General features: G+C 41.1%; 1 protein-coding gene across 5 annotated transcripts in view; it reads right to left on the reverse strand.

The window, feature by feature from the left end:
• Positions 1–26658, reverse strand: part of nav1b (neuron navigator 1b) — a 40249-nt gene extending 13591 nt beyond the window's left edge. For all 5 annotated transcript variants that reach the window (XM_029501883.1, XM_029501882.1, XM_029501881.1 and 2 more), the window contains exons 1-9: positions 25873–26658; positions 20905–21007; positions 18846–19205; positions 5031–5181; positions 3703–4003; positions 2030–2789; positions 1197–1613; positions 570–611; positions 313–473 (exon numbers count right to left, since the gene is read on the reverse strand). In XM_029501883.1, the coding sequence (XP_029357743.1) occupies positions 313–473; positions 570–611; positions 1197–1613; positions 2030–2789; positions 3703–4003; positions 5031–5181; positions 18846–19205; positions 20905–21007; positions 25873–26602 (3025 nt within the window). In that variant the 5' untranslated portion in view covers positions 26603–26658. The remainder of the gene's footprint in view (positions 1–312; positions 474–569; positions 612–1196; positions 1614–2029; positions 2790–3702; positions 4004–5030; positions 5182–18845; positions 19206–20904; positions 21008–25872) is intronic.
• Positions 26659–26871: the final 213 nt, after the last annotated feature.

Genomic DNA, 26871 nt, shown 5'->3' on the forward strand with positions numbered 1-26871 from the left:
TATAATGTATAATGTATAGCATTAGATACAAGTACTGACAAGTTGTTAATTCATTCATCTTCTGCTGCTTATCCGTTTCCAGGTCACAGGGCGAGGGCGGCATACACCCTGGACAGGTCGCCAGTCCATTACAGGGCCACCAACGGTTCACTACTTCTTAAATGTAAAGATTTGGCTGGACTTGTCTCTCAGTATGCCTATCTTCCATAATAATCTTGGATAAAATGGATGACTTATCAAACGCCTCATCAACTCAGAGCTCAAGCAGAGTGATTTTAGAATTTGACAGCCAAACTGAACAGGCAGACTCACCCACGTTGGTGAGAGGACCCTTGCCAGAGGAGGGGTGGAGCGGGTGGGTGGGAGAAGGCAGCTGAGGGGGGCTGTCGCTCTCTGTCATGCTGACTATGGTGTGGGAGTGTCGCCTTCCCGATTTGCTTCCATCGCTGTCTGACAGGCTTGAGCCATAGCGCCTGAGAGAAGAAAGGTCATTTAACTTTGATGAAGGTAACAAATCACAGTGTGAGATTTCAAATAGATGCTTTGATGATTGAATTGTTTAGACGTACTCTAAGCCATGCTTTGGCAAGGTATTTCTGTCCGTTTGTAAGCTGTAAAGAGATTAAAAACATTATTGACAGTTATCAGTCATAGTTCATACTTTTTTTACACCTTCAGCAAACACCATCATTGATTGGAGCTTTTAAAGTTCTAACATAAGACTCACACAACTGTTACAACATTTCCTGCATTTATCTTTGATTTATTTTAGTACTCCGAGCCCAAATGGTACACTGGCCAATTTGATAAACTTGGCATGGGATTGCCAAAAAGTACATTACTTTGGCAGAAAATATTTTGGGCCATCTCTACTTTGAAAAATGACAAAAACTAACAGCTCAGGTTTTCCATTTGCACAAATGGCAGCTGACAAAAATCTCATTTTCCAGTATTGAAAGACTGGCTCATTTGAACATTATGTTTCATACACTGTCTGCTGCTAAGATCAATTCAGTTGCTTCCATCAGTATTGTCTGGCTCAGGAGAAGATCGAGGTTTTTCTTTATTAGAATACCACAACAAAAGTCGTATTCTCCTTTTAAATTAAGAGACAAGGCTTATGCTTATTTGTGATCCTTGCAGGCAAAAAAATGCATTACTGACACAGATGAAGAAACAGTACATCTGAGACTTGCCTATCTGAGAGGTTGAGGGATGTTCTGCTCCCAGCCCCCCAGGTTCCCGCACCCCTCTCCTCCTTGTCACGTGTCTCAGTTGTGACAAACCTTGTACTTGAGGGTACACTCATCTGGAGGGGCAGAGACTCCATGCTGCGATGCACGCCAGACAGTTTAGGATAGAGTAGTGGCGATCCACTCAGGCTCAGGCTCTCACTGGTGTAAGAGCTGGGGGAATCGATGTGGAGGACAGGCGCTGGACTAGGGGTGAGGCGAGAAGTTGTGTGGGAACCAGCCAAGTCCTGAAGCTTGGAGTATGGAGGGACTTTGGGGGGGAGGTCCTGGATAGTCACGCAAGAGTCAAGACTGTTTGAGTTGAGCTTGTCTAGGTGAGCCAGGCTGGGTGGACGACCTAAAGATTTTGTGTTCAGCATCCTAGAAATCAGAGGAAAAAATAAATACATAAATAAATAAAACCAGAGAGACGCCTGAGTTATGTTGTTCAAATAAAGGCATCAATGAAACCATGTGATTTTGCAATTTTCAGTCTTTCACCTAAATTACAAGAATGAAACACAATTTCTGACTTCCTTCTGGTGCTATTTATCTGGAAAATGGCTGTGGTTTTGTTTGACAAGGTTTTTAAAGAGCTGTCTCTGAGATGTCTTTAAGATGCCTCAAAAATTCAACAGTGACATAAATCCAACGAAAGCTGTTTTTAGTTGGCACTAGAGACATTGGCAACATATAATAAAACTAAAAACTACCAACATGGGAAGAAAAGAGTGAGAAAATATGCTTTATTATAATTAAGTGGAAATGCCTTATAGAGTAGTGTTTAAATGAGAGACCTGGGTGTGGTGGGTGATGACAGTTCGGGGTATTTGCTGCTGCTGGTCCGTCTCAGGCCGTGGAGCTTCACTACAGACTCTCCTGTCGACTCGGACTGAGCCTCCTCTCCCTTCAGAGAGCCACAGTCTATGTCAGCACTCACAGCCTTGGCCTTGGCCCTCTCCTTCTCCTTCTCTCTGTCTGTCTGATTCACCGGGCCAGTGCTGGTTCGATTAGCCATTTTACTACTGCAGCCACTCGATTCTTTAACCCTTGGGCTTGCGGAGGCAATGGGCACGGGTTTTAAACTCAGCAGACTGTGGTCAATGCTACCACTGACGGGTCGTGCTGCAGGGCGACCAATCACACTGAGTGTGCTGGATTTGGCAGGTCTAGGCAGGCTGCGGTACTGAATGCTGTTTCGGGCGTTTGGCCCGAGGAAGCTCTGCTCACTGCTGGCATCAAAACTGTTCTTTCGACCTGAAGGTATTCCTCCTCCGATGGGCTTCACAGGGATGCCAGATGACTTTGGGGTTTTCCCTACAGTAGCGGAGCCACTGGAGATGGTGGCGCCTCCTGCTGTCATAACAGTGGCAGTACCAGTGGCTGTTGGTGGTTTCTTGTACCCAAAGGAGGCTCCAGCAGTGGGTTTAACTAGACCTGATGGTGGCTTACGGTGCTCTCCGTGGTGATCCCTGCCAGCATCAGAACGAGACCGCTGCAGACCAGCTGTTTTAATGGAAATCTTAGATTTGTCCAGTGGCTTCTCACATTTAGGCGCTGGATAAAGTAGAAAAGAATACCGTCTTGTTGAATAACAATATTAAGTCAATTCTGTTCACAACTGAAAACAATTCAGGGTTGATTAGGAGCAGCATGAATGTCAGGTTGATTTGTTTGGCCTGTAGTCACTACTACAGGCCAAACAGGTGTGAATGGTTGTGAATATTGAAGGATACATTAAGAGTGGAAGATTTATTTATTTATTTATTCATTTATTTTTACTTAAGGCTACAAGTAAAGTTATAATCATAGTACATGCATAAAAGCAAATACAACACATCTGACCTCTTAATTTTTTCTGCATCAGTTAAAAGAATGTCTGTTTCCTGTTAAACTGCAGCCAAAATACATAAAATCAGAAGTCATTTTAATCAATTATTTTCAAAGCTGAAATTATTTCGAGCAAATTCAAATGAAAAGCCAAGAAATACTGGTATTGGAACCTATTATTTAATCATGGCATGTTTTGCTAGGCTTTAAAGGACACAGAAATAAATCACTTGCTGCAGATGGCAGACACAGTGTCTCTGCATACATGTACAGTAACAGGCTTTTCTCAGAGATAATAAAAGAAACATGGCTTTGGGCTTCAAGACCAGATTTTTTTTCCTCGATGAAATGGATTTCTTGGTGCATTTTTTCTTCAGTATAATGTGCTGTGCTACAAATCAAACCCTGTCTTACACTAAAGGGTATTCATTTTGACACCAAGCAGATATCATCCTTGGCTGCTCTATAAAGAGGCTTGATTTTGATTCAGTATACAGAGAGATAATGGATGACATAGATTTCTTTGTTAAAAATGGCAGTGATCCGCTTAATTCCTATAAGGATGTAATAGCAAAGAAAAGGACAAACAGAGGCATAGACAAGTGCAGAATAAAAGCGCAAATATGCAATCAGATCTTACCTGCAACTTTAAGCACACTCTGAGAGGTATGAGTGATGGGGGAGGTCACACCTACTGGAGGATTGCGGCCCTTCTTGAAACTCCCCGGCTGACCCAAACTTTGTGGCTTCTTCATCTCCCCTTTACTCGCTGAATCTTCACTGAGGCTTGGAGGCTTTTTTCTCCACTTGCTTGGGGCCTCTGTCTTGAGACTCCCTGTGTCATAGCTACAGCTATCGAGCTTGTGGCCGGCTTTGCCATCCTCGCTATACCAAGACAGTCCGCTCTCCACCAGTGAGCGTTTCTCTGCATCTGTGCGGAGCTGCAGACAGAGGAAGGGAAAGACAGATCAGACATGGAATGTGTTATCTGTGAACCAGACTGTCCTCTGTAATCTTTGTTTAATCTAAGCTGCATTCCACTGGGAAAGAGTGAGTGATAGACTGATATAACCAGAGCCGAATGGAAAAAAAACAACAGAAGGAAAAAAAAAAAAAAAATCTGTTAAAGGCTTTAACACTTTCAGAGGTATAATCAATATATTAAGGAATGGAGAAGCAAACTTAACAACTTGAGCTTGTATTTTTTCATGTTTCATGGTGCAATGGGTAAAAAAAGACACCTCAACAAGAATAGAAAAATCATGTGGTGCATTGAGGAGGTAGAACCGAGGGCAAAACTGGACATGCTGCGTCCTGGCAAACCATGAATGTTATACAGAACGACAGATGGCTCATTGAGTACTGCTAATGCTCATTTCTTACCAGTGAACATTCTGCATGTAAGCACTACTTCTAAGTAAAAGGTGAGAAAGGTAGAACATATCACCAGTGTCACTGCTGCAAAAGTGAACATAAAACAAGTTCGATCAGATTTAATGATTCCTTCCAGGCACATTTTAAGACTGATACAGTTTTTCTACAAAGTAAATTCAATCACTGAGTTAAAAACATTATTCATACATCTATGCCCTCTCCTCTCCCTTCTTGAAAAAAAAAAAAATATAAATAAATAAATAAATAAATAAATAAAAAATTGTAATATACCAGCATGAATAGCTTTTATTCCCCAAAGTGATACGAATGGATTTAGGATAGCTACTTCACTGAAAAGTCTATTTTTATGCATATGTTTGTGCAGTGGAGCTTTTGCACTGTGACAGATCATGTTTCATTTTAATGTCAGTTTAATGGCAGAGGCAAAGTCTGTGGTTCTGCGGTGTCTTCTTGTGGCCTTAGTCAAAACAGAGGACCTCACGTTTCACACGCAGCATATTGTAAATCACAGAATGAAAAATTCAAGTTAAGGCCTTAAAGCAAAACGCTATCACATGCGGTATCACAGCTCACCATTACCGAAGAGTTGCGTCTGGATCCCAGGGGTGTGCTCGGGAGGGAGTTAAGAGAGGAACTGACGTTGAACTCTTCTGAACTGAGGTTATCTGAGCCATCACCGTCACCGTCGCTGAGCCCACTGCTAATGGAGCTGCTCTCATCCCAACTGCAACAACACACGGATGACAAATCAGCAAAAATGTGCCTTGTCAAATAAATTAAAACAACATGAACGCACGATAGATAAGACTACAGAAAGCTCCGAAGCATGAAAAAGCTGATTGCAACCGATATGAACCCATCTGTCTTCAGTAAATTGTCTCTGGAGGTGGCCCCGTGTTCAAACAAGCAGGTAATTCCAACATGGCTGCAGCTGCTTTAGTCATTTTTTTCCATATATATAACAGTGAACAAACTGAGACGAGGGGACATTTCACTTCTAATGAATTAAATGAGATTGATTTTGATTGGATTTTTCACCAAATATCAAATATAATACTTCATAATGGTTTCAAAGCACAAAATCATTTAAAGTTACAACTATTTCTCCAATGTCCTGTTCCAACCATAAATGACTTGCATTACGAGAACAAGACATCATTATGTTTCTGCTCACTGTTGCGTAAAATTAATCTTAATTTTTAGATACTAAAGATATAATCTTACTGGTAATTTAATAAATACCCATGATGGCAAAGTCTGCAGCTTTTCAATACAGACAAACACACTGCAATCTTTGTAGCTACATTTAACTGTAGCTTCAAGAGTTACAAATGTTACAGGATATGCAGATAAATCATACTGAAAAGTAAAAGTATGTCAAGTGCCCGCTTAGGGTATTAAGTGTAATCTTGTATATCTGAAGAAGCAGGGGAACCAGAATGACAGCTCCTAAACCCCTTGTGACCCTTTCCTCCACCCCAACTTGACATCCTGCATTGCCAAGAAACAGATGTTGCCAGAGTAGCCCCCTGAAGTGAAGATGGAAACTGGACATTAGATCTCTAGATGGATTCAGATTTGAGTATAATTAAAATGCAGATCACTGTGTGGAGTTCAACAAGAGGTGTAGCCTCTCAATCGACCAAAACATTACCAGAGTATAAAACAGGTCGGAGTCTAACCGAGAGTTTAGAACTGGGGAATAAAATATTATTAAGTGCTTTAGTAGGGCATTAATGCCTTGTTGAGCTTAAAATGGTATCTCCAGAGAGTTAAATACAAGTCCGAGTCGAATTTTGTATGATTACGTTCCCCATCATTTCCTCTGGCAACCGCAGGTGGTGATCAAATTTGTTTTGGCACATGCAAATGTGGCACAGTGGAAAAGGTAAATTAATAAGACCCTTTAAAAGCTGAGTCACCGCTTGAGCTGAATCAGTTCTTTTCCCTTTCTTTTGCTTTCCCCACTGAGCTGAAAATGCTTTTTGTGGCTCTACAGTCTGCAATTAGTAGAGGCAGGGAACATGGAATTGCATAGAAAAACACAGGGAGACAAAAATGGCTCATACACATTCAGAATTGGATTTAATCACATGCCTGTAGTTGAGTAGTAGTCGCAGTTGTAAAACAGAGATGGAGCTTACCCTGACACTTTGTGTTGGTTTTCGGCATTCAGCCGAAAATTTGTATTTTAGTGAGGGTTTGTGGAAAGAGATGGGACCTCAGATGTAAAGTTTGGCAAAAAAAAAAAAAGCTAAGATAAATGTTTGATATGAGAAATTTAAATGTCTTTTCGTGTTTTCACATGCCATCAATGAGGAGAATAATTTAGATTTACATTGAGCACAGATGTTTGTGGCATGTTTGAACAATAGCACCTCTGTCAGGAGCAACAGAGGGGCCATGAATAACCCCGCAGGGATGTCAGCGCACGAAAAGGCAGGAGGGCCTGTGGGCTGTTAATATTACAAACCAAACTGTCTGCTCCCAGGGATGAAATCCAGACAGGGAGAGGGTGGGAGTTGCACACTAGAAATGTGCATACTTCATACATAGGGTGGCAATTAAGTTGTTGTTTTCTATGGCACAACTCCAACATTGCCATGATTTTCATGTTCCCATGATTTGAGTTGGGTTGTACTGAAAATGTTCTGATTTAAGAAGAATCTGGGATGACTGCTGGAGCGGAGCAGATCGGGGACACTGCAATCTCTGTTCGCACATAAACGCCGCTAAACGTCACACAACTGAAACACAAAAATGTGCAAACAAAAGTTCTTAGTTACAACTGTGGCGAAACAGGCAGCATTGGTGAGAGCCATAAAAAGATGTAAAGCATGACGCGGGGGGGGGAGCTCAGGTTTCTCTCACAGTTTCATATAATTCAAAATCCAAAAGAAGAATACATCTTGTTAAATTCTGGCACTGGTAATATTTTCTGCATCTTGGACTGTTAAAACAGGGCTGCAGGCTGAGTGAGCGGTGAAGACACCCTCTATTATACAGATAGCTGTGGTAACAGCTCTGCAGTGTCCTGCAGAGAAAAAAAAAACTATTACCACAGATGTTACAATTACGAGAGCCAAATCAATGTCAACATATGAATCGGCAGCATATTTCTTTACAACTATATTCAACCTCATGTCAGCATAAGTCGCACATGTAAAACTGTTTAATAATAACAAGCATTAAAATAAATAAAAAAATCTGTTGTCTCATTAGAGTATTAGGGAATATTCTCATCATCTAAAGCACCAAAAAGGTATTGAAACCAGTCAAATATAAACTCTACTAATAACACCGTACTGTAGCCAGGTTTGTTTAAAGCTGATTTAAAGCCGGTGAATAAACCTATTAGTCCACATTGAAGGGAAAAAGCCATTCTCCTTGGATGAATGACAGCCGGAGGGCAAATAAGAAAAAAAAAAAAAAAAACCGCTGCAGCGTGTCAACAAAAGTCACACCTATAAAAAAATGTCGAAAAAAGGTCTTTCGCAGCGTTTAAGGAGGAAAGCAGGAAGGAAATGTCACCGTTACCTTGGCGTAAAAAGTAAAGTCCTTCTCGCTCTCTGTGAAGGCACCTTCCCTGTGAGGAGACGGCCGCTCATTTGGGGACCGTCTCCCGATTTACGGTGAGCCAAACTTCCGTGAATCATCTGCGTCCTGAGATTTAAACTCACATCCTCCCCCATTAAAAAAAAAAAAAAAAAAAAAAAAAAAAAAGTAAGTAAATAAATAAATAAAAATAAATGAATAAGTAAATAAAAACTCCCATTCAGCGAGCTGAAAGAGGCACACGGCCACTGAATGGACAGGCAACACCCCCAATCTCTCACACACACTCCTCTTTTTCTCCCAAACCGGAAAAAAAAAAAAAAAAAAAAAAAAAAGAAAAATGGGGGAGAAAGAAACAGCAGAGGAAGGACGACACCGGAGAGAGACCCTCCAGGTCTCCATGGTAACTTCAACGTGATCTCATTACCGGCTAATGAAAAAAATCTGCATTAAAATGTTTTTTTTATCGTAAATAATAATAATATTAATAATAAATAGTATTTCTTGTTTTTCCGGTCAAAATGTGAACTGAATTCATTTTATTATTCTGTCTGTTCTGCATTAGCGCCATTGTGTGTTAGTTTGCGTTTCTTCATCTGGAGCGTCTGGATAATAAAAGTAATCAATCTGCTGATGTGAATGATGAAGTGTTGTGTAGTTATTTGTAGGGTTACAGTTAAAGATCATTTACATTATCAGTTTATCGTCAGTTTTCTTTCCCACAGAGTTGTTCATGAGCCATTTGATCTGTAAATCAGAAGAGGAGAAACTAAACAGTGTTTCCCAGAGCTTTCGGAGTTTTAATCAAACCCAAAGATATAGTTTATTACAACATGGCACTGTCTTTTTTCCCCATTTCATAACTAATTGCTCATTGTTGTGGAAAAAAACTACGCCAATCTCATTACAAGCTGGTGTTAGTGAGCTGGACTCCCAGGACTCTAGCACTCCACATAAAGAAGATATTCTATCATAATTGTGTGAGAAACAAACGATATGCTGATAAATGAATTAGCCTAATTTACAAGGCAGCATTCCAGTAGCATTCCTGTGTTGCTCTGTGCCTGCTGAGTTGGGAACTTTTCCAGTTTAGCCATGAAAATAGGGCAGAGTTTAAGGATATTTGGGGTCATCTGGTTTTCAGTCTTTGATCCCTGCTGCTCAATCGGTCTTGGTCATTTCTCAAGTGAGCTCCAAGTGAGAACTTTTCAGTTGTCGTCAGTCAAAACATGCCTATCATAGGGTGTCCATACAGACAGACATTTCGAGCATCAGACTTCCCTTTACATTTAAGAAATGATTACCGTGGTTGACACTGCTAAAAATAAAACGTGTTCTCTCTTCATCCGTTGCCATAGATGGCCAAGCTGGAAAATTCAGTTTAAGGTAAAGACTGAATCACTGCGAGTGAAACCACAAACCCACAGATGACACGAGCGCCTCCAGTGAGGCATGAGCAGCCTTGGAAAACCGCCCTCCCCTTCTCATTAGCAGTGGAACAGTCTGGTGATGAGCTCACCAGATCTCTGCTCTGTAAACGAACCACTCCTGGAGGTAAAGCCTCCATGACCCACAGAGGTCCCACACCCAGTCCACTTCTTCAGACCGAATCTCAGTGGGCATACTCGGATTCAAAATGTAGTCACAAAGGATGGTAAATTACAAAGCAGAAGGAGCCCATCCACATTTAGTTGGTAGAGGAAATCTATTATACAGCAGAAAATAAAAGCCAAAACGTTCACAATACCAGATGCACTTCAAGATTTTCAACAGTTAATGTTTCAAACAAAAACAACACATTGACCTCGATGATGTATTAGAGTTCTGAGGCTCTCTGATTTTCCACATCCAGCCACATATTGTAATATAAATACAGAGTCTGCTTTAACTGGAATTTTAGATGACTGTGGTTTAACTTTTTGTTAAAATTAAACAGCTCTTTTGCTGTCACGCACCAGAGATTCTTTAAAATCCCTTTAAGTAAGTTTGTAAGTAAGAAGCTATTTTGATAGTTGCTTGTTATGTCTGCCTCTATTTTTGAGATCCTCACTCTGATCAGCATCTGAAAAAGAGCTTCACCTCTCTGCCCGCTTCGCTTCCTCTTTTGCTCACACACAATGTAAAGAATTCTGTTTAAATGCCTGCCGGTTACTTTAAAGGCTTCACGTTCGTACGCCTGGATCATCTGGAATGATGACTGAAAAACAAATTGTTTACGGTAAAAGAGAGAAAAACAAAGACTGTTCCTCAGGTCTCCTGTTTATCTCAGCGCAGCTACAGAGCTGCTAAACACAGGGTCATATAAAAAGGCTCGAAGTCATGTTTGCACTGTATAGTAACATCTGTCCTACGCTGATAACCAAATGGCTTGTGTGACTGACCTAAACGAGTACATCCTTTATGTGCCTTAATACGTCATCAGATCACGTTGCTACAGCCAAGCCGGGGTATTTCCAAACTGTAAAAACAGAGAATCAGCCCATGTGTGACAAGTTACAGCACCGTAAGGACTTCCCTTGTTTTTATTGAGGTTGCCAGACAGGAAAGCATTTCACGATTTGACCTTTTACTGTTGTGGCCTTTGATCTGTCTGTGCCGCTCTCTCCTTCTGCTGCAGTGAATGATACTGCAATACGCGCGTCCGCAGATTTACGCTACAATTTATGGAAGGGGATAAAGGACAGACACATTAAAGCTCAAGTTCTCTGAAGGTCAATGGTGATATAGTTTAAATATTTAGTGCAAATTGGCATCTTCTACACTGAGCAACAAGCCCAAATGTGAAAAAATAAATAAATAAATAAATATATATATATATATATATATATATATATATATATATATATATAAAAATAAAATAAAATTGAAAAAATAACAAATGTGCCATAAGGCCAAAGGTGTGGCTTAATCTCTGAACCAACAAAACTCTCTACTCTTTTCGGAAAAGCTTTTGTCTTGAATTTGGAACCCATCTGCATTCGGCTTTGCTACCATTCATCGACAAGACCATTAGCGAGGTCAGGCTTTGATGTCGGACAATAAGATCCTCGCTCTTTCAAATGTCATGTGTCAAGTCCTCCACACCAAATCTATGGGCTGCCTTTGTGCATGCATGAGGCTCTGTCATTTTGAAAAAGAAAAGGGCCTTTCCCAAACTGCTGCCACCAGTTTGTAGCTGCATTTTGATGTGAAGACATTTGATGTAAAGGCATGGCCAACCCCATGAAAAAGACCTCATACTTCATATTATATGTATGCAAAAATGTACGGGTGTACATACTTCAGGGTAAGTAATGCATCTTTCTGCCACAGTAGTCTTTATTGAGCAGTGTTTCATGCTTAGTCTTAAACATGTATAAGTGCAACTGTTTTCAATCAAATCCTAAAAGGGATCAAAATCATGCGCTAAATCTGGACCTGGGCTGTGTTTCTGTTTCTACGTGGTGTCGTGACACTACATTTCCAGCAGGAGGCACACTGAGTTAAAGATGGGCCTCCTAGGGTTCATTGTCCAGGCTTTAACTGTAAAGAGGCAGGCACCACTTAGCACTTATAGGAGAGAGGGAAAGAAAATAGGACCTCACATCATTTTCAAACATTGGATGCTCAGTATGAGGAGTCATTCTTCATCTGAGTCAAGAGAACAACATGGGAAATTAACTTTGAAAGCCAGCACCACAAGAAAAAAAGTATTCAGTGATTGATGCCATTGTCGGTATCATTAATTCAAAAGGACTACAGATGACAAGTCCAGCGAAACTTTACTTCAGTGCACCTCTGATCTCACTAGTGCCTAATTTTACTGTACGGCCAATAGGACTGGGCTGTCATTATCAAGCAGTGTCAAATCCCTGTTGAAAGTAGGTCTGAGATGCACCACTGATCCGATTCGAGGATAGTAGCTGGCCACCCTATCTCTGCAAAGTCCCAGGAAAAGGCTCTTGTTGTCAAATTATTGGACTGGAAAAATTAATATAACGTCTCCATCGACCTCAGACAGGAAATTCCCCCCCTGCCTATCCCGCAGATGTAGCCCATAATACAGATGCAGATGATATCCTGAAGCCAACACAGGCTCAAGCAGCGCTACATTTAAAACCCGACAGTATGAAATATAGTGCTACTCTCCTATGTTGTATTGCTAGAGGATGCTTTCCTGTGCTCTGTATTTATGTCAGTAATTCAGCTTATATATCATCACAGAGCTGAAATGAAGCCAAACTAACATAAAGCAACAATTTTGAACTGAGAAGAACTGAGTTCATGAGCTTTACTTTCAGCATATAATTGGAAAAAAACCATTTGATGTCTTGTTACCAGTCACCAAATGTGTTAACAGGCAGCATGTGATTTACATTTTTTAAACATAATGTTGTGAGAAAAAAAAAAAAAAAAGTATGTGTATCACATTTTCCACCTGGGGCTTCATGTTATACTTGTGGAATCCAAACTGCACACCCAGACGACCACACGCAGACATGATGCAGGGATGATTCATGCACCCCGGGGTGCTGCTGTAATGGTCCATTATTCACATGGCTGATGATGCTGGTAAAGGTGGAGGCTGGTTTGGTGTTAAAGGGGTGAGTGGTTGTGAAGCCCTCTAGATCCAGGATTTCACTGACCTTTGCTGAGCAATGAGAGCGCCATATTGACCCCAGATGTGTTTGAGCTGCTGACTTTGGGGGGTGTGCTGCGTGTCTGCTTAACAGTAACTCGTGACCGGGTCTGGTGGAGAAACCTTCCATTGTTTTTCCTGAATGACAAATTAACCCAGCTTGAAAGAAACATTTCAAGATGATTTGTGTGTCTCCTCCTGTGAGTGTATAGTTTTCAGAGGAAAAAAAAAAAAAAACCCACATCCCTTCTTAGTGAGTCGTAGCCTGTAAAGCAGCGACCTCAAGGTGGTCTCACTGAACTGTAATCCCAGCAGTCCCTCCGGAAGACCAGAACTACGAGGCCAAAGCCCAATTTTTGTACAGATGGGTTTAAGTAGGTCAGAAAATGTGTGAGGCTTCAATAGTAAGGAAGCAGTCTGTGAGAATAGAGAGGTCTAACATGAGCAGGAACGGGAAATTGAATGCAGACTGCCAGAGGCACAGAGTCAGGATCAGATGACTGCAGCAAACCCTTTGTGCATTACAGAATGTGTTTGTCGATACGCATAGTTTCCATGATGGAGGCTGTAAAGTGCTCCAATATTTAGAAAATTACTCTCACTTTCATGTTATACATGCCAAGTTTTTAACAGATCTACTCCTTGCATGGGCAAAGCTTTATTATGGTTACCATGGAAATGACTTTGCCAGAGGAGCAAACTAAGCCATGAGCTTAGCTACAGTGTCCAGTAATGTAGGAAAAGAGAGCAATGAAATGCATTCAGTCCATTTGTGAGTGGAAAACTGCATACAATTTCCTCTGTAACATGTAACGGCATGCTTTCATTACTGAAGGGATAAAAAATTATTTTTCGTTTTGGGTCAACTGACACACTATTCCGTACCAGAGTTCAGGGAAAATTGCTTGACTTTAATGATTTTTCAAAACCACTTACAGCTCAAGGTCCTGAATACCAAAATGGAAATGGAAATAAAAACATTAGCTTTCCAGGGCGACAGTTTTCCCCCCACAATCGATCTAATTAAGAGGTTAGCACTTCACACCAGTCTCTCTCTCTTTCTGTCTGCCCCTTGACTCTGTGCCTCACTAATGCTTTCATAGTGTTTCCATTTCTTTCCCCCTTTATTTCTTTTCATCTTGAAGCCAGCAGCAAGCTATGCACACAACACACACATCTTCCACACATGCATCTGCTATCACACTGACACACAAGGCAGCCCATCACTGGGTCAGTGGAAGACGGTTGCCATGGCAGCACATCCCGAGCCATGTTGCCGCATGATCAGAGGTGTGATGCTGCTGAACCAGTCTCCTCGCTCTGCTCTGCATTGCTGCTTCTATGCTGCCGCCTAGAAACAATAGCCGGTCCAGATCCCAAGATGTGCACACACTGACTGCAAATCTTGCGTTACCTTGTAACATGCAGGACATGCAGCTGGTGTCTTTCTGTTTTTCCAATTGCAATTTTTTTTCCCCCCACACCATTTGTAATCTATATGCTATGAGCTATGGTTAAACTTCTTTGTCCGTGTGTGAGGGGATGAAGCGCATATGGTGCAACTAAGACAGATGACAAATTTGCCAGATGTTTAACAAAACAACAAGAGAATCATTTAATCTTTGATCTTTTTCCAAACCAGATGTGCCATAAATTATACTCTGTCATACCTACACCATACATGTTAATATTTATTTATCTATGTTTCTATTTTATCATTTTACAACTGCAACCTACATTGAAAAGAAGACACAGGGAATCCAGAAAAATGTTTATTCCCGTCCACCTCATATTAGATAATATTATTATTGTGATGTGAACGGTTATATTATTTCTGTATAATACGAAGGTGGATGCTTGACGAACACGCTGCAAATTATTGCCTGACTGTGACCTTTCCAGCAGCTCTGCAAGGCACAAATTTGTTTTGGTTTAACAGTCCTCAACAGTGTAATTGCAATTTTTTGTGCTGTCCCCAAGTGGTTAAAAAAAAAAAAAAAAAAAACCAACAACCACTCAACACAGGTTTAATTTCAGGTATAAGACCAATGATAGATCTAAGCTTGTCTAATGCACAAACCATTACTAAATAAACTGACAAGTGCTATAAGTATGGCGCTAGATTAGACTTAAACTTCAAATATGCTATTCAAACCCATATAACAACCTATGTGGCTTTTTTAAACGCTGACACACAGTAATTAAAAAAAAAAAGACTATGTCCAACAGAAGCTTGACCAAAATAAAGCCGAACTTCAACTTTCTACAAGGCACTGTACTTATCAAAAGCTCTTTACTGTAGCTAAGTGCTTCGTACTGCTTCCCTTCCCAGCCCAAGAGCTTGGAGCCAAACCAAATGCGGAAAGATGTTTGCTGTTTTCGTCCAGACCTTCCAATTTCAGGTTTTCAAACTGTTAATCTGCCAAGAAAACTCATAAAAGTGTCAATAATCATGTTCAAGCCTCCTGTGAAATTATTGTCTTCTGTTTTAAAGATTAGGCTTGCATTCATCCCATAAACTAAATGACACTATGGAAAAAACAAGTCATTTTCCAAGTGAACATCTGTATTTGACATGATAAGTGAAGCTATAAAGGACTGCTTACACATACTACATTTGTGACTGTAAAACATCAGCCATAATTGACTGAGCACCGCTGAAATGACACTGATTGCTGATTAGGAGTCATAATATATATGCCAGCGATGGAAAAATCCAGCCATACGCCAATAATATAATATGACTGCTGCTCCACTCATAAACCAGTGTTTAAAATATAGCTTGCATTGTGGTAATTTTGTATGAGTGATAGTTAAACTTTGCCAATATGGTGTGAAAAATGTGACCACAGGAAGCAGTTACGATTCTTGACGTGGTCAAGGTTCAATAAGAAGCCGTCTCCTCTGAGACACAAAACCATCAATCACTGTATGGTAGTCTCGAAGAATTTAGTGGAATGAGCAGAAACTCTAGTTCTATAAAATGCAGCCAATATTTCAAGCAGACAGAGAGTCTACTGAGGGAGATGGGAAATTATGAATAATTGTAATATTACACAGGTCATAGCATACTGGCAATATTCAATTCTTACTAAAAGTAAACAGTTTGTTTTATTTTCCAAACAGCATGTTGAAAGATGGACAGATTGACCATAAAAAATGGCCAACTGTAAGAACATCGCCTATTTCGAGGTATAACAAAGCAATTCAGTCCAACAACTTCACAAATTACACGAATCAATGAAACTGTGGTGGCACCATTTCAACTAGAAAGGCCCCTCGGGAGCGCAGAGCTCTGCCAAGGCCAATGTCCAACAACATTCACAAGACTTTAAAAAATAAATAAATAAAAAAAATCTAATTCATAGTAAATGATCTAGATCTACCCCAAAGCTTCTTCCAGGGCCAACGGTCCCTCTCTGCTTCGTGCTCGCTACAAATTGGTTCAATACTTTGTGGCCAATCCAGCTGTCAAATGAACAGATGCAGGTGAAAACGGTGCTAACTGTATACTTTAGAGTACACATGGCTGTCTGTATGTGGGTCTGTCTGCTTTTTTTTTTTTAACACTTCTTCTATCCTCTGGTGGTCCAATCTGACATTTAATTGTTAAAGGTGTGAATGATTTATTGTGCTATAGCAGCAAATAAAAGGGCCAATCATAGCAACAGCCAACACATGAATAATTGGAATACTAATGATTGACAAAATGAGTTTTTCTTTTAATGGGACAAGGCAGATGATAACAAATCTGTGTGTCACTATAGAGATGTGACTATTCCTCACTGGTGGAAAGATGGAGCCCATGAGAAGATTGGCATGTATGTGGAACCAGATTATTGATGTGGTGGGCACCCGGAGGCAGTGACTGCTCTAAGTATATATACATTTTGCCTCAACTATCCAATGCTGGTGTGGATTAATCAATATCCAGTGATGTGCTGCACTTCCACTTTGCTGCCTTTTGATTGAGTCTCATATGAAATAGGTTGACCAACATCTTGTCTTTTGTCTTATTATATTTTTAGTCCTATCCCAGGTTACTTCAAGCATCGGGTGCATTGGTTATCTGATGATTATATCATTTGAAAACACACCCTCTGCTATTCTCTGCTATTGAGATAAACTAAATTACATTAGAGTTATTATAATTCAGGGAAATGTATGGCAATGCAAGAACTGGCTTTAGAGAAAAGAGAGCACAAATTGCACCTCTCCTTACAGTCTATTTCAAACTGGTTTCCATGGTGACGCAGGAGGAGCCAGATCTATTTTCAAGAGATGGTAGCTAATGGCTCTCAATGAGGTGAACTGTGAATGTGTGACAGGGTGTACAGTAGAAATACAAATCTATCGCCGAATTTGCAAGTGGATACTACGAGAAGGAAATCAGAGCATGTGCTGTTGCGGCTGCTTCAAAAACCAGATTAGCTAGTCATCTACACCAAAGGCTGTTGGTGCATTTAGGGAGACAGGATTAACTTTTGATTTACTGTGTTCCTGCTAGAGAATCAGAGATACTTTCTACTGATCCTAAAGACCAGCAAAACATAGAAATCGGTTCAATAAACTCAAGGTCACAGACAGAACAGTAGTATTTACATATCTAGGTGTGTTTTGGTTGCCACCAAAGCCATTGCTGTTCATTTCTTGTGCAGACAGAGACATTGAAATTGCATCCTTGCATCTGAACACACCCTTAATCCTGTTGGCTCAGATGCTAATAATGCACCGTGGGGATCAGTTGTACCCATCGGGGTGTTTCACAGTCACCTTGAAAGCCTCTCTAGGGAGTGCTGACATTAGTGGCCCGAACGATCAGCATGATGAGGCATTTCTAAAAAGCAGTTATATAAAAATTAGTGAGCTTTTTTTTCCCCTGCCTGTGGTGATATAAAGCAGGACTGAGTCCGCCAAAGTTCACCTCCCAGATAAATTTGAATCATCACAGCAGAGCTGATGCAGCAAGGGGCAGGACAAAATACACGTCAGATTTAAGTGGATTTCGGGTGCATGGATGTTACTGTGAGGAATGGGCCCATATGACATAATCCCTGTTTAATCCTGACCTTATCTGGATTCTGTTGTCTGATCTTTTCACCTCGATCCTCCCAAAATGCTAAAACTTTTCACATGGAGCCAATCCTCTATTTTTTTCTTCCTTTAATCATTCTCACTATCTTACAACTGTCTTACAGTATTTTCCATCATGATTCACATCAGCTCCAGTCCTTCATTTCGACTGATCCAATTCAAATGAACATTTTTTTTTTCTTTGCTAATTTCTACTAATCTAAAATGTGTCACGTCTTTCCTGTCCTCAGTGCAGTGAGTAGTAAGAATGTGACCTGGCTTGCAGGGCCTATTGAGCGCTACAGAGACTAGAGTTTAAATCCCACTGCATGTGCAACAGCAATAAAGCTGCTCAACCACACAAGAGAACTGTCCTGAATTCTTTCCCTCTCTCTGTCTCCCCCTGATTTACACTGTCAGTTGTCAACTTGAGAGCGGAAATTAGATTAAAATACACAGAGAATGTAAGGAGAGGATGGAAAGGGGGGAAGGCAAAGAGTGAATTGCAAACTGTAAGATGTGGCAGCCCTGTTAAGGAGATCTTTGTCACATGTGTGATCTCAGCTATTTGTTGCTCCCCTAACTGTTGAAAAAGTCTTCACAACAAACACCTGCAGCGCACATTATAATGGTGCATTTATTGCATACCCAGGATCAGTCAGTAAAAAAGCTTTCTCAGAGACAGCAAAAACAGGGCCTGACAATTTCATGAGCAATCTTTAAAGAGCAAGAAAGATGGTGTGTCTGCAGGGACTACTGATGAGAGCTCTTTGATAGGTCGCCAAGTGCAAAACATCATAACATAAACTCACAGAAAAAATATTGGCACTAAAAGTTTCCCCATAAAATGTTTTGGCACTGCAGCTGTATGATAAAACGGATATTGTCTGTGAAACTTAGAAACTGGATAGTGAAAAGTGGCATCGATCAGTGTCCAGCAATTACAGCAGGAGGCCTCTCATCTTACTGACTCCGACAAGCTAAATGCAATTTGACAACAACTCCTAGCTGACCTTTTCTGAATCACATGGTATAGGCTGAAAGGACAAACCGGCATCAAATCGTTCCCAGTCACTAATTGGTTCATGTTGTCATGGTAACAGGAGGTTCAAACCAACGCTTGCTTTTCCAGATGCTCTTACCCATTAGCTAGGTTGTCATCATCATCATCTGGCAGGCTCTTCCCCAGAAGGTCACTGTCACTCAGGTAACCCGACTTGAGGTCAGTGTCGTCCACATCCAGCCCTTCGATGAGCTCGATACGGGACGTGCTGCTGAGGCGACTGGAACAGCGAGCTGGCATCGTATGGGCGGCATACTGGGAGCTGGATTTACTCCCCTGGTATCCTCCACCTGTGGCTGATGGGGCATCACCTGCCTGGAGACGGGGGCTGGACTGACCATGGCGCCAGGAGAGAGGTGAAGAGCGATTGGACAGGCTGGATATGCTGCGAGCGTTGGTCTCATCACTGTCATAGCCCACATTACTGCTTTCCAGACAGCTGGAGAGACACATGGAGGAAGGGTCAGTATGTATTCCCTTGACGTGTCTGAGGTAAATCCATATAACCCTATCAATGATAAGTTCAAGAGTGAGATCAAGCAATATAAATAGTTTTCTCCGTCTTGAGTCCTTCAAAAGAAACCTGCCGTGACAGTGAGTCACTGTTGGGCCATAAACAGCATTTGAACTGAGTCATTTTCAGGGCCTAAAGCTAAAAATGTGGAATTACAGCCCAAAGGCAAAGAGAAAAAGGTCTGTCATGTCTGTTAACATAGTATCAGAAATATTCTCACCATTCAGATCACCAGCAGACAGTATCATTCTCCTACCAAGGAGTTTTGCTTCAAATGACCAACTCCACTGTTACAATGTTAAACCTCTAATCATTATTTGTTATAGCGTGGATCATACTGTAGCTTTCCTGTTCACTCATGTAAGTGGGTCAGTGTTAGAAATGTCCTCCAAATGGCTGGGAGCGTCTTCTGTGTCTGCCAATTACATAACTAGATGAAAAAGCTCACCCAAATAAATAATGCACAGGCTAAGACAGTGGGAGTATTTTTATCCATTGTCAATGGATAATTCATCCATGTGAAGGTCGAGCGGTGCCACAGCAATTGAAAGTGACAGAGTGGGAATTTTTCTCCTCATCAATTATAATGTATCAATTCTAATGTTTGAGACATTTAATAACAATGATCAAATAATGTCTATTAAGATAATACACAGCCAAAATGTCTGCTCAGTGAGCCATTAAGATGGTAGGCTCTTGTTTGTAGTGACGTGATAACCATATCAACATTCAAGAGCTTAACAGACTGGTAAAGAAAATAAATTTAAAAGGCTTTATAGAAATCAAAATGTCTAAAATTGGAAAATTGACTTTAGCGGATTCTTGAATAAAAACAAATGAACTTGCTTAACAAAACATTCTGGCAGACATACAAAGGATATTGCTAGCTTGTAAAGGTTTTAATAATTAGTTAATAACTATCAACGGTGTTATTTTTGCCTTTACTTGAGCCCATTTGTATCTTTACTAATGTAGGACTGCTGTCAACTTTGTTAGCTCTTTGATGTTGGGTTTTTTTTTTTTTCCACTGGTAACGGTCGCCTAAAGAGCTCGAGGAGAGTATGTTCAACACAAACTTGTAATAAATTGCAAGCCCAGAAATTTTAAAACTTCAGATATACTAGATTTGGTCTAAATATAGAAATACTTATTAAAGAAAGAATAAGAGTGCAGCAGATATCCTTGGGTTCTTGCTTAACATGATATCACATTCCAAGTCCAACATCCAAATGAAACTAAGACATCTTGGTATATTGCGGTTGTTGCAACAAATTGCTGCCTGGATGTTTTGCCAGTAAGAGCAAAGCAAAGATATGAATAGAATTAAGTCATGACCATGAAAAAGAAATGGGCTATTTAAAAAGGATGAAAGCCAGATGTTCACCAGGTGGCAACTCTCCAAGTGGCCGGAGCACAACTGTTTGTACATGATCGTGTTATGTATTGATCCAAAAACTACTTCCAATAATAGTGTCCCCTCTCAGTTAAAACGGTGGGCTAATGCTTTTATTCTGTCAGAGCCTGCACCCTCTTTGGTTTACATGTGACATTAGTCAGTGACAAAGGAGACACCGTTATGAAAGAGAATCAAAAATCCTAAAATGTACATATCAAAAGAACTTACCTATGGCTGAGCTGGGAGCCTCGAAGACTCGACATGGTATCCTCCAAATTTTGGCGGAGGTCAAGAACATTCTGCACGGTCCGTTTCCGCTGAGACTCGGGGTCTGTGGGTTGGCCATGCAGAACAGAAGTTTAGGAGACATTCGGAAAGTCAAAGTAAAACTTTGATAAAAGCTGCTGTTTTACTGTTGTGTGTGACCAGGTTTAACACACACACACACACACACACACACACACACACCATACAATGCCTCCACATTCATGTCCTTGCTCACATTTTTTGCACCTGGAATGATGTGACAGGTGTGTTCCTAGTAAATACGCAGCCAGCGTACGTTCACATCATTAAGCAGACAAATTTCAGTTCACGGACCGCATCACTGTGGTACCACTAGTTCTAGCCTCCCTCCTCTAAACTGATATGGTACATCCTGAAAATGTAATATCGAAAGGTTGCCGGTAAATTAGATCGCCCACCAGAGGTTTGTAAGCCGACATTTGTGCCACATGAAGATCTCTTTCAAGGCACTCAGTGTTTTGCTCTCTGGAGCTTGACATGAAGAGTTTTAAAATGTCTGATCAAGATAAAAACAAGCTGAACTGCAGCCAGAAGAACTTCACCTCAGATCAGCTTATTCGGGCCAATCGTGGGTAATGTAAAGTCTCAACGCGGGTAATGACCATGTCAAGTCAATAGCACAGAACAATTAAGAGTGGTGTTTTGGCTGCAGCAAGTGAAGCCTCAGTGTTTCAAAGACATGAGGAGAGGACGTGATGTAGAGTGTGCAGAGTGTGGAGGCAAAAATCCCCCCCGCAGGGAGAGAAATGACATTCAGTGCATTGGGAAGAAGTCAGTGGAGCATATGTCAAATAATGTGCTGTTACCATAACTGAGTGATGAACTGATTCAGCTGGGTGTCTGGAAGGTGTGAGTTTCAAGAATCGTACACATTACAGACACACAATTTCTACATTCAAAACAAACGATCGTCCTCCCCTCCTGTGTGAGTTAGTGTATTACAAGACAAATGAATATTAAAAAACATTTATGTGTGTACACTAGTGAGAAGCAGCAAATCTATAATGTATTTTTCTGTCTGGGTTGGACAGAATTTGATTTTGAGTTAATCATATTCTATAAAATGTAAATTAACTGCATCACTCCATGACAAACGAGTAAAAGGTTTCAGCTTAAGCTAACTCATTCTTGTGCTTCATGTCGCCATTGACATTTTACAGCAAACCAAAATCATGCTCTTTCACCAACCTTAACCTCAGCTAAGTGCTGTGAAAGGTTTAACATAACCATAAATAGGTTGTATTGCAGGACTGGATATTTGGGCAAACATGTATTTCCACTGTGGCCTCCAATGTTAGGATAAGTGGGCCTGGGAATAAATCTTTTAGTCACATCACTTTCAAATTTGCTTTCTGAGATTCTGGTAATTTACCACTTATCCTTGGGAAAGCCCTCAATCAGGAATCCGGGACACAGAGCCCACAGGTCAATCACATCTGTTTTGTGTATACACTGTATTCAATATGCACTGTGTTCCTGTCCAGTGAATGATGGTCCTCTGGCACCCTGCAATGCAGCGATGTCTACAGCACAGACAGGGAAAACTTCAGAATACTGAAGCAGATCTGGATCAAAAAAGTCTTATGAATGATGCAGTGCCACAGGAAGTGCTCTATATTTAAACAGATGCAGATTACATCGTGGCCAAATTCATTTCCAAGAATTGTTAAAGGGCTTCAGTAATTTACATGAGGAACATCACCAAATCCACAGTGAAGGTTTTTGATGGTTTGCAGTTAAACTTGAAACTTTGCCATAGTTTCTATAAACAAACATGATGATCATGGGAAGGCCGATAGTAATTTTAAAGCTTTTAAAGCTTTTACTGAGTCAGCTTTCCCACAACATCTGGAGGACTTAACAGAAAGAAAGACAGAAGGAAAAAAGAAAGAGGAGATGTTACGTTAAAGCACAAAACGAGAAGAGGTTGCTTCTCTTGTGGCTCAAATGGACTCAGGATTTCCCACAACAGCAGGTGAGCGGTCTCAGTGAGAGAATGCTGATGGGAAAACAGCATGTTTGCTTCAGCTAAGAGACATAGGAAACAAGATTTTTTTTTTTTTTTTTTTAAAACCACTTGCCTTACAACACCCACTGTGAATAACCATCACTCACTGTACAAAAGGAGTAGTTCAAATAAACAGCACCTTCTGAGGCTCCGGATTCGAAGTCAGAACCAGGGTCAGCATGCAGCTTAGCTTAAGGTTTAATTTATACTGGCTACATGAAATCACCCCCTGAATAAAGAGGGGTGAGTTCCCCCCCAACGTTTAAGTAGTAAAAGAGGCAGAGGGGAGACAAATTAACAATTTAAAACAGAGAGTGTCTGTCATAGTTAAATAATTCATATTCAAAAATGACTCCACAGTGACATTTGCACTGACCCTTGCATGCCTTCCCCCATACTCTCTACCTTTTCCAATATGATTCTGCATAGTTCTCAGCAATCGCTACTATTGCAGATGTCTTGCATGACAGATTGCGTACAATTAGGATGAAACGAGGTTTGCTCATTGCCTTTTAGAAAAGGGTTAGGGCTTTTCCGTGAGTATTTGCTGTCTGTTACATTCAGGTTATCTGCTTTCAATATGGGGGATGAGTCTATTGTCCAAATGACCTGGAATACATTTCTCATTTTAACATTTGAGAAACAAAACAAATAATTAATAAAATCAAACTAAAGCAACAAACCGGTTTGAAATTTTCATTTGGTGCAGTTTTTCTAGAATTGAGCAGAATCTATGTAACACAAACTTCTGCGAAGAGTCTAATAAATGACCATGCAGACAAAGCTGACCATTCTTGATGTCATAATGGTAAACAAAGAGACCCTCTATGTTCAGAAATAAAAGCATCTTTTGAGTGAGCTCATAATGAGATATACTGCTGAAGTAGAAAATAGCATTAAGCATTAATCAGGCCTTAAATATACTGCAGTCTATGAATAAAAAGATCTATTTAAATGTAGCATTAATGTCAAGTGTACATGTACAATTGGAACATGGGCCAAAAGGCCCGGTCTAAAACAATCTTTGGATAAAACTGCGCTGAATAGACAACATGAATATTACTAATCAAAGATATTTCTCTCCATCACTGATTAATTCGAGTCAGTAATCAATGCTTTGATTGTTTTCCCACCTTTACATCCCCACTTTCCCATTTTGGTGGCTTCTCATGGGCACAAAGTACTTGACTTCTGCCAAAAGCCGGCATGGAATTATCTTCGTGGATGACGATAAATTATTCATTAAGATGATAAAGTCCCTTTCTGAAGAATTGTGACTTTGAATTGATTTCGCAATATCACAGAGGACAATGCAATACTTGGAGCAGCAAAGACCTACAAGCCAGTGGCATTCTGTTGTAATTTTTGTGCAATTAGGTTAATAAAGCAGACGTGGGTGTGGTGCAGAAATCTGCTCCGCTCACAGAAATTTTTGGTTGCAGTTTCAGACTGAATCAAATAGGATGCCATGCTATCCATGGCGTGCACTGCTTTCAACTCAACAGTGTGACCCAACATGAGTGACAGACATCCATACAGGCTAATGAGGCATGGATAACAGATTAAACTGCCATAGATATGTTAATTTAGATGCAACAGGGAATATGCGCTCCTCATGAATAATGGAATAATGAATTGTACATGAAATGCTTATTGGTTTGTGACATGCTTTTACCATGTTTATTAAATGGAAGTTAGATTTTAGGGATGTAAAGTGTCTTTTGCATTTCAGCTACTTAAATTTATAAGCCCTCTGACAAGAGTGTCGTCAGAAACCAGGAATCTGGTATCTATAAATAGGCCTTTTCGCAATTTTAATGACTCTCCTACACAGCTGGTTCCTAAATGGCCTTAATAATAAAAAGGAGGAATGAACATGTAAAATAACCTTTGCAAGAAAAGACAAAAGTAAAACTGGGCTTGAAGCTAAATGTATTAAAGGGCTAACACTGAATTTTTACATTTGTCGAAAGTAGATCATAATAAGATCCATACTAAACCTACAACTAAAAGGACAGGCAGGCACAAGGAAAATAACAAAAACACAATGCCGTCATCAGAATCTTTCCATTATTAATCAATAACCTGGTTCATAGAAGGTGCTCCTATTGATAAAGCTGACCTTCACCTCCAGAGAGCGAGACATTTTCCCTGCCATTTACGCCATTGTAGTACACAGGGTGTAAACCATCTGTCAGAGCTCAACATATAAATGAAGCTGGGAGGTGGCTAAATACGTGTGTGTGTGCCTGAATTGAATTCAATATGGCATGCCGTCTTCTCCACCTCTTGTTTTCAGAAGCATGCGGCTGGACCCTCTAGTGCAATCGGCACATGTTGCAGCAAAATCTAAATCAGAGCTTTACAAAGGAGAACAGCCTGCTGGTAATAATCTCCATCCCCTCAGGCCTTTTTCATGCAATCAGACACTTATGCTTATAGAAAGCAAGCACGTTTAAAAGAATCAATGCCACCAAAGCCTCAGACACCTGAGTGACATGCTGGAGGAATAAGAACAATAGGGCATCATTACAGCTTTGCGATTCAACAAACCACTCTAGAACCATCGGTGGAAATGCGAAACTGGGACAGCATTCATTGAAATAATAAGAGGAAAAACATGCTTTGCAAGCACAATGAGGACGTCTTCCTGCCCTCCACCCCCTCCCTCTCCTCAGTCAGTGAGCTGCAGAAAATCCATTCCAGGGAAATGTGGGTCTGCAGCAGCGAGCAGGTGCCGTGTAGTGGCTGTATCAAAGGGGGCGTGATGCTGCTGGCTTTGAGAAGCACTGAAGAATTGTACAAGCAGGGCATTTGTTTTGTAGCACATGGCAGCCAAAGGTACTGTAGAGGGCCCTTAGGTGGTCAAGTGCTGTACTCACCTAACATCTGACTGAAGAGCAGCTGCTCCAGGTCACCCAGCACTGTCACCACCAGCTCTGGATCCACCTTCAGGAAGGGCTTGTCTCCCCCTTCCTCCACCTGGCCCTTGGAACCGGACTCTCCTCCAGCCCCGGCGCTTTGTTTCTTAGCGTTGGCCTTCGCTTTGCTGGAGAGGATCTCGTCGTCTGACTTCCCATCCTCAGGTGCTTTGCTCAGGGGCTTCACCTCAGCATAAGGACCACGAGGTATGCGGCTCTGCTTGCTCAGGGCGGAGGGAGCAGCCAGAGGGCTAAAAGGCTTGGGTTTGCCCTGGAACAGCGAATGCTCAGATTTGGAAAGGTTTCGAGACAGGGGGGCACCCCCTCCGGAACCGGTGCCACCACCCGCTGTCTTTGGCTTGCCCATTTTGGTCTGCCCCGCTCCAGGCTTGGCCATGTCATCGCACCACTTTGGCTCGTAAAGGTGCAACTTCTTCTCAGCATCAGTGAGTACAGCCAGGTTTGTCATGGACCTCTGCTTGCGGAGATTGGAGGGCACTGGTAGCCTGCCCTCAGAGCTACCCGCCCGGTAAACCTTCAGTTCACCCCGCTGTGTGCTCTGGGGCACTCCAGACTTTGCCCTCTTAGCTGCCATACCAACTCCTTTGCCATCTGCTTGGCCGTATGCCTTTGTGCTATCCGTCCTTTCCATTTTCAAATCTCCTCTGCCCCTCACACTATTTCCAAGCATTCCCCCTGCATGAGACCATATAGAAAACTATCAGCAGGGGGAAAATAAATAAAAAAATAAATAAATCAGGCTTCCTTTCTCAAACCGTTCTCCCTGTGCAAAAAAAAAAAAAAAAAAAAAAGAAAAAGAAAAAAGAAAGCACAGAAAATGCTTCCTTTAAGGCAATCCTGCAGCCTTCTCTTTCTTCCCTCTTTCGTCCTAACAGACTGCTGCAGCTGCAGCTGTTGCAGTGCTGCCCAGGCGCTCCCTTTCTCTCCTTCCCTCCCGTC

This window comes from Echeneis naucrates, chromosome 5 (assembly GCF_900963305.1).
Source record: "Echeneis naucrates chromosome 5, fEcheNa1.1, whole genome shotgun sequence".
Classification (NCBI taxonomy): domain Eukaryota; kingdom Metazoa; phylum Chordata; class Actinopteri; order Carangiformes; family Echeneidae; genus Echeneis; species Echeneis naucrates.